We start from the raw sequence: 8,189 nt of genomic DNA, 5'->3' as shown, positions 1-8,189 counted from the left end.
TAAACTTGGAATTGCACTCTCGAAATTATAGACATTAATTACTTCTAAACTGTGAAGTGTCCATTCAATATAGTCATTACATATAGATCAATCCTCCATAAATAATTCATAATTAGAGTCAGGTAGAATCCGTTAACCTCTCTAATTATATATGCATCCTTGAGTACCATGGATTCTCTAATGGATAGTGATTCACAAAACACATTCATGAACCAGAGTGCTCTTGCTAATCCAAGTACCGAATCAACACTCAAGAGAATTATTTATCTACTTCTTTCTCAAGAAGGAATGGATTCCATCTCGTATAATAACATTCCCAGCTACCTATTTCATTATGTCTCCAAAATACAAGGAATACATTATTAGAAATTCATATTGTGTCTGCGTCCTTGTTCCACATAATCTTATTATGCGAAATACACTCATTCAATATCTCGCCCTATTAACAGTGCGGATAACACCGTTCCATTCTAAATGGGAATGACATGTATTAATAATGTTTTAATTAAAAATTTTAAACTTTAATTAAATTCATCATGAACAATGTTTTTGATTATTATCCTTAAACACTATCCTCTCGTATATAACACTTATATACTATGTTTAAGGTTACATAAACAATCACGGAATTTTCATTTGATATTCATAAAATATTCATAAATATATGCACATAAAATGATGAATAAACTCTTTTATTAATTAAATAATAAATATCCTATTACATCTCATGCTTCTAGGACACTATTCCCAACAGTTCCTTCTTCCACCCTATCTAGCCTCTCATGTATGTGTTCGAGCTCCACCCTCATGATCCGTTTCGTCTCTCCCATGAACGCCTGCATTTGTAAATTCGGCGTGACAGTAGGCAGAATCTCTTCAATTGTGGTTTTCTCTTGGTTCTGTGACATGATTAAAAGACAAAAAGGTGTGTTTTTTTTCTCAGAAAATAATTCACTCAACTCTCGTGTTTCACTCAAGTTAATTGGCTTTTACCCTCTAATAAGCTCACACACTCTGCTTTTTTCCTCTCGTATTCTTCTTTTAGTTCTTTCAAAACTAAACCAACAATAAGAAAAGAAATTCAAGTAGTTAATCAAGTCAAGACTTAATCCAAACAAATTTAAATATTGTCACGGAAATTTTTTTTGACACTCAAACTTTAAGGGTTCTGAAACTATTGAAAACAAGCTATTTTTGGCCCCAAAAACAGGGCCACCGGGCTTTGTCTGGGTAAGGATTGTAGGGCTCAAAAAGACCTTCGATTTGATATATTATACGTCCCGTAAAGATTCCTGGATCAAAAGTTATAGCAGTTTTCATTAGGTTCCTTCTTTTCCTGAATTTTTTTTTCGACTTTGTAAAACCCTAGTTGAATTTGAATTCAGCAATAGGGTTTGGACTCAAACTCAAAACAAGGAAAGGATGGTTAATCATTTTCTCTGTTTTTTTTTTTTTTGAATTGAGAAAACCCTAATAATGTGCGATTTTTTTGTTTTTGATAAAGAAAGAAAACGTAATAAACAAAAAAAAAAAAGGATAGCAAAACCTGACGATCCTAAGCTCTGATACCCCCGGGACACCCCTGGGACACCCACAGGGCACCCCCGGGACAACCCCGGAGCATCCCCGGGGCACCCCCGTGTCACCCCCGGAACACCCCCGGGTCACCCTTGGAACACCCCCGGGGCACCCCCGTGACAAAATTTCGCAGCCATATTCTGTGATTGGATGCCTCATAACACACTATGAACTCTGCCGCTATGGTAGAATAGGCTATAAGAAATTGTTTAGCGCTCTTCTAGGAGACAACTTCCCATCTAGCAGGTAAATATAGCCCGATATAGATTTCATACTATCTTGGCATCCAGTAAAATCAGAGTCAGTATACCTAACAATCTTAAGCTGATTCGACCTCCGATACGTGACCATGTACTCTTTTGTTCTCTGTAAGTACCACAAGACCCGTTTGGCTACTCTCTAATGGTCTACTCTTGAATTACTTAAATATTTGCCAAACATCCCAACAATGTACGCAGCATCCGGACGCATACAAACCTGAGCATACATCTGACTTCCTAATGCTAACGCATAAAAAATCTTTTGCATTTTCTTTTCCTCAAAATCATTCGTGGGGCACTGATTGAGACTAGATTGGTCTCCTTTAGCCACGGGGGTATCACCTGGTTTGCAATCCTGCATGCCATATCTCTTGAGAACCTTTTCAATATAGCTCTTTTGTGATAATCCAAGAATATCCCGAGAGCGATCCCGGTGTATCTGTATGCCTAATACATAAGAAGCGTCACCAAGATCTTTCATCTCAAAATTCTTAGCTAGAAATCTCTTGGCTTCGTGCAATAAGCTAGCAAGCAAAATATCATCGACATATAAAACTAGAAAAATATACTTGCTCCCACAGAACTAATGGCATATACAATCATCAACCAAATTCATCTCAAAACTAAACGAGATGATCATTTGATGAAACTTGAAATATGATTGTTGAGATGCTTGTTTGAGCCCATAGATGGATTTCTTAGGCCTTGTTCGGCAGACTCATTTTTGAGTCAAAAACTCAAAAAAAGCAACTTGAGTTATAACTTTATTCAAGTTCATGTTCTTTTAAGTTTGAACTTAAGTTTGAACTCGAGTTTAAACTCGAGTTTAGGACTAAAACTCGAGTTCAAGTTTTCTCTTCAACTCGAGTTCAAAAACTCGAACTCAAATTAATGAACAATATTTTTTCAATTCTTAAAAATGCTATAACTTTTTCGTTTTAATTTTGATTGAGATTTTTTTTTTCTATGCGTTGATAACAAAAAGATGAATAAAACCCCATTGATATACCCTATTAAAATTTTCCATCAGAATTTAGTTTTTATTAAAATACTATTTAAAAACAAATTCAAGTTTTGACTCACTCAAACACAAACTCAAAAAGATTCTTATCTCAAACCATAACTCAAATGTACACAACCAAACACAAACTCAAGTTACAACTTCAACTCAAGTTATAACTCAAACTCAACTTAAAATCTACACTCAAGTTACCTAACTCAAAAATGCCAAAAGAACATGCCCTTAAGTTTGCAAATTATATTCTTTGGGTCTCCCGATACAAAGTTTTCTGGTTGCACCATATAGATTGTCTCATCAATGTTTCCATTGAGAAACACTGTCTTTACATCCATTTGATGTAACTCAAGATTGATGCACCACGAATGCCATTATAATCCTGAAAGAGTCTTTCAAAGAAACCGGAGAGAAAGTCTCTTTATAGTCGATGCCTTCTCTCTGTGTAAAGCCCTTTGCGACAAGATGCTCCTTATACCTCTCCACATCGCCTTTCAAATCCCTCTTGGTCTTAAATATCCATTAACAACCAATGAGTTTCGCACCTTCTGGCAATGGGACAAGATCCCACACGTCATTGTCCTTCATGGACTTAATTTCCTCATTCATGGCATCAATCCACTTCTGAGAGTTAGAACTTTCCATGGCTTGACGGAAGTTGATCGGATCATCTTCCATCACTCCAATGTCTACCTCATGTTCTTGGAGAACTACAATGTAGTCATTTGGAACTGCACTTCTCGTTTCTCTAGTGGACCTCCTTAATGGCATAGGTTCTTGAGGTGGCAGAGTTTGTTCTTCTGCAACAATTTCTTGTACGGGAGGTTCTTTGACATTGTCTTGATTTGTTGTGTCTTAAACAAGGTCAGGAATGAGATCATGATCAATGCCAATAGCACCTATGGGAATATCAACATATTTCTCTTCGAAGACAAAGTCCCTAACTGTATTTCCCCTCATAAACTTGACATGTTCAAAGAACCAGGCATTTCCTGACTCAAAAATGACTTAGTCGTGGGATCATAGAACTCGTACCCCTTCAATCTTTCAGAGTATCCAATAAAATAGCAACTAACTGTCCTTGAGTCCAGTTTCTTTTCATTAGACCTATAAGGCCTTGTCTCAACTGGACATCCCCAAACATGGAAGTGTTTTAAACTAGGCTTCTTGCCTATCCAAAGTTCGTAAGGGGTTTTGGCAGTCGCTTTAGTTGGAACCCTGTTAAGGATATATGCTACAGTCTTAAGCGCTTCTCCCCAGAGTGATTCTGGTAAAGTAGAATGATAAATCATACTCCTCACCATGTCCTTAAGCGTCATGTTTCGTCTTTCAGTGACACCATTCATAGTGGACGAACCCGACATAGTGTATTATGGGATGATACCACATTCCTCTAGGACCTTAGCAAACGGTCCTGGACGTTGTTCACCTGAACCGTCATATCTACCATAGTACTCACCACCATAGTCAGATCTGACGCTTTTGATTCTTTTGTTGAGTTGGTTCTCAACTTTAGCCTTATAATTTTTTGAACACATCCAGCGACTGTGACTTTTCATGTATGAGATATATGTAGCCATATCTAGAAAAATTGTCTATGAACGTTATAAAATATTGTTGATCATTCCAAGCAACCATAGGGAATGGCCCACAAATGTCCGTATGTATAAGTACTAAGATGTCCAAAGTCTTGTTGGCTTCAAATCTCCTTTTATTGATTTGTTTCCCCTTTATACATTTAACACAAACATCAAAATCTGTGAAATTTAAGGGGTCTAGAATTTCATCTGACATAAGTCTCTTTATTCTCCGTCAGGATATATGACCTAACCTCTTGTGCCATAACGCAACTGAATTCTCACTGGTTAATTTTCTCTTTATGCCTCGTGTACTTAATTGCAGGGATTCACTAAATGAAGCAATTGTATCAATCAAATATAGATTATCATAACCTGATAAAGAACTGGTTCCAACCAATTTTGAATCATGAAACAAACTAAATTTTCCATTCCCAAATAAACAAGAATAGACTGATTTGTCCAAAGTAAAAATATAAATCAAATTTCGTCTAAAAGACGGTACAATAAATGTCTCATTAAGATCCAAATAAAATCCAGTCTTTAATAATAATCTAAATGTTCCTATTGCTTCAACTTGAACCATCTTGCCATCGCCCTCATAGATGTATCTTTCACCATCACTTGGCTTTTGGCAACTCAGGCAACCCTGCATAAACACACTGATGTGAGTTGTTACACCAGAATCTATCCATCACGTGTGTCTAGGTACTAAAGTTAAATTAACCTCATAATAAACTAAATTAAAAAGCGTGCAATACTTCTTCTTATGCTTTTTAACTCCACAGAAGAAACAACTAGTACCTTCTGGTTAAACCAGTTTCTTTTACTTATTTCTTTTGAGGTTCCGTATCTGCAGCTTTCTTATCCTTCTTCCATTTGTTTTCCTTGTCCTTGCCCTTAGAGGTTGAGGCTAGGTGAGCACTCTATGCCTTATCTTGCTTTAGCCTTTCCTCTTCCTGAACATAGTGTGAGATGAGCTTATTCAGAGACCAAGTCTCTTTCTGACAGTTGTAGCTCACCTTAAACTGGCTAAACTATGTCGGAAGAAATATCAGAACTAGATGCACCAGCAAGTCCTCAGAGAGTTCAAGCTTAAGTCCTTTCCACTTTGAAGCAAGATGAGACATCTCTAGGATGTACTCCTTAATATTGCCTTTGCCCCTATTCCTCATTGAAATTAGACTTGTCAAGAGCGTACCTATTTCAACCTTTTCGTTCTTCAGAAACCTTTTTTCAATGTCCGCAAGGAACTCCTTAGCCGTAGTAATCTTATCAGACATTGTGCCCCTGAATGCTTCTGGAATGGCCTTCTTCATGATCATCATAGACATGCGATTTGATTTCTCCCACCTTTCAATATCTTTCTTTTCATCAGAGGTACTCTTATCCGTAAGAGGTGGAGGAAAATCAACCCTTAACGCAAGGTCCAGATCCATGACTCCGAGAACTATCAAGAGGTTCTCTTGCCATAACTTAAAATTAGAGCCATGTAGCATATGCATAGAGTTGATGTTGGTAGTAATATTAGCAGGAATCATAGCTAAACAGAGAACAACAAACAAACAAACAAAACAAGCTCACATAAGTCCCAAAACAAAAATTAAATTCAAATAAAGGTAAACCCTATCTCAAGATATCGGGCAGTCCATTAACATTTCATCTTTGGAAAAAATATTAACTTGTAAGTGATATCTTGGTGTAGTAATCAAACACTGATAATAAGAACACGCCAAACAATAAATCTTCCTTTAGGCCAATTTATTGTTCACATGTAAAACTGAATAATCATCACGCATTTATTACCACAGGTGCACATGCAATTCTGTTAAATATTGACTTTCCTTTGGGCCGATCAATATTCACATAAGTTACATATACACACCCGTTTATATTCAAAAACAAATTAATTTCCACAAGAGAGGTCACTTTGGCGACATGTTGCTTCAATTAATTCATCTCAAAATATATATAACCATACCAATATCTGAATTTAAAATTGTACCAAAATGACAAAAAAAGTCAAAGACAAAGGTCAACAATTGACTGGTCAGGGGCTGCACCGGGTTGGGTTGAATCCTCAACCAGCACCATCTCATTAATTTTGTGGGTCACGGGCCCATTCCTAAAGGCCCGAAGGACCTTTCAATTTTTTTAAATAGCTGCGGGCCAAGCCCGGAGCTTACTCTCTTGTCACGGGCCCAATTAGGCATGTGCATCTCAAACCCTAGGGGTCTGTTCGACCCTTAGGTGAATTGGCGGCCAAACGGTTGCCAGTTGCAGAAGCCTCAGCCAAACGACCGTGGCTTTTCTTCTCCAGCGCAGCCCAACGGCTGCGCCAGTATATCCAGATATGCAAAAGATCCTTTTTTTCTTTTTTTTCCTTAGGAGGCAGCCTCTTTTCTCCATTATGCCACGGCCACAGGCCGTGGCTGTCCTTGCCGGCGAGGCCAAAAAGCCGTGCCTGGAGCCTACATCACCGGTGGCAGAAGGATTGCCGTTGGCCCCAAATTTCTGTATTGGGTTAAAGAACTAGCCCAAAATAGCCCGAGAGTATTGAAAAATAACCAAAGAAGAACAACCAGATTTTTGTTCTCAATTCAACAACCATAGAACAAAAATAATCCGTAATCTCAATGATTTAACATGAAGAGACTTTGATACCACTTGTTAGAAATCAATGATTTGGTAAAAACCATCACCCAAAAGCCAAGAACATTCATGTTAGATCATCAAGAATTAATAAATCTGTAAGCGGAAACGTACCTGAATCCATATTGACTGATTTCTCTCTGGAGTCGTGCAGTTTGTCTTCCAGATCAACACGTTTTCTTAGAGAACCCTTTAACTTTCTCTATGTCCTCTCTCTGGTGATGGGATGTCAGAAGGAATAGAATGTAACGTGCGATCTGGGGACCATAACTGCTATATATATAGATAACTTCCTTGTTATCTTTTGATATTTCTATTTTAGCCCATCATAAAAATAGATATTCCTATTTTAGCCCATCATAAAAATAGAAATTACCCTTAAGTCTATATACGTTAAAGTCTAAAATACCCAAACCTTAGTAGATCATTTTTAATTGGGCTTAATTACCTTATATGATAGTCCGCAATAAATAATTATTCACATATAAGCTCAACATTGAATTAAGGATCCGTTATTTTCTTCTTTTGACAGACGATTGCTTAATAGCCTCTCTTTTTCAATAACCTACATCAGATTAAAAAAAATCACCTGAAAAAAAAAAAACATTTAGCCTCCTAAAACATGTATAAACCATTTATATTACTAGAGCCAAGGCCATTTCCAAAATTGATTGTTCCATTTAAAAAAAAAAAAGGATATCGAGAGCTTTTCCAATTGTTATTGCTCAACATTGAATATTCAAACAGCAACTTGTACATTTCAAAGAAAATGTAATTTGTGTTTGAAAAGGCAGACTATAGATTATTTTGTACCTTCAGTAAGACAATATTTAAAGGTGTGTTAGAAAAGAGGGGGAAAAAACTACCAGATTATTTTTCTTTTTTCTAGAATACTCTCCACTAAATTATGTAACATAAATCTTAAGTTTCAAAACATGGGACGACAATCTAAAGGTAAAATCTTTTTATGGAATTCCTGAATTGCTCTGGGTCTTGTCATTGCCTTACCCATGTTTTTATTTCTTCTAGGTTTGCCTCTTTTTATAAGTGAATTATTTTTTGTTTTATTTTTTCTTTACGTTTTCTGCTTCGGGATTGGTTTTTTTT

At 36.7% G+C, this 8,189-nt stretch overlaps 1 protein-coding gene across 1 annotated transcript; it reads right to left on the bottom strand.

Moving 5' to 3' along the window:
- Positions 1 to 5,356: 5,356 nt before the first annotated feature.
- On the bottom strand, positions 5,357 to 5,869 carry LOC112090743. Its single transcript, XM_024162779.1, has 2 exons — positions 5,501 to 5,869; positions 5,357 to 5,389 (listed from the first exon to the last, which is right to left on the bottom strand). The coding sequence occupies exons 1-2, from the start codon at positions 5,867 to 5,869 to the stop codon at positions 5,357 to 5,359; spliced, it is 402 nt and encodes a 133-aa protein (XP_024018547.1).
- Positions 5,870 to 8,189: the final 2,320 nt, after the last annotated feature.

This window comes from Morus notabilis, unplaced genomic scaffold (assembly GCF_000414095.1).
Source record: "Morus notabilis unplaced genomic scaffold, ASM41409v2 Scaffold154, whole genome shotgun sequence".
NCBI lineage: Eukaryota > Viridiplantae > Streptophyta > Magnoliopsida > Rosales > Moraceae > Morus > Morus notabilis.
Note: the sequence above shows the minus strand (reverse complement) of the source record. Positions and strands in the feature narration are given on the sequence as shown.

What these genes read in the sequence shown, in the direction of transcription:
- LOC112090743 (XM_024162779.1), bottom strand. Translation starts at nt 5,869, where the DNA reads ATGGATCTGGACCTTGCGTTAAGGGTTGATTTTCCTCCACCTCTTACG. An exon ending in AACTCTCTGAGGACTTGCTG is followed by an intron (nt 5,390 to 5,500) that starts GTGCATCTAGTT and finishes CACTATGTTCAG; the next exon opens with GAAGAGGAAAGGCTAAAGCA.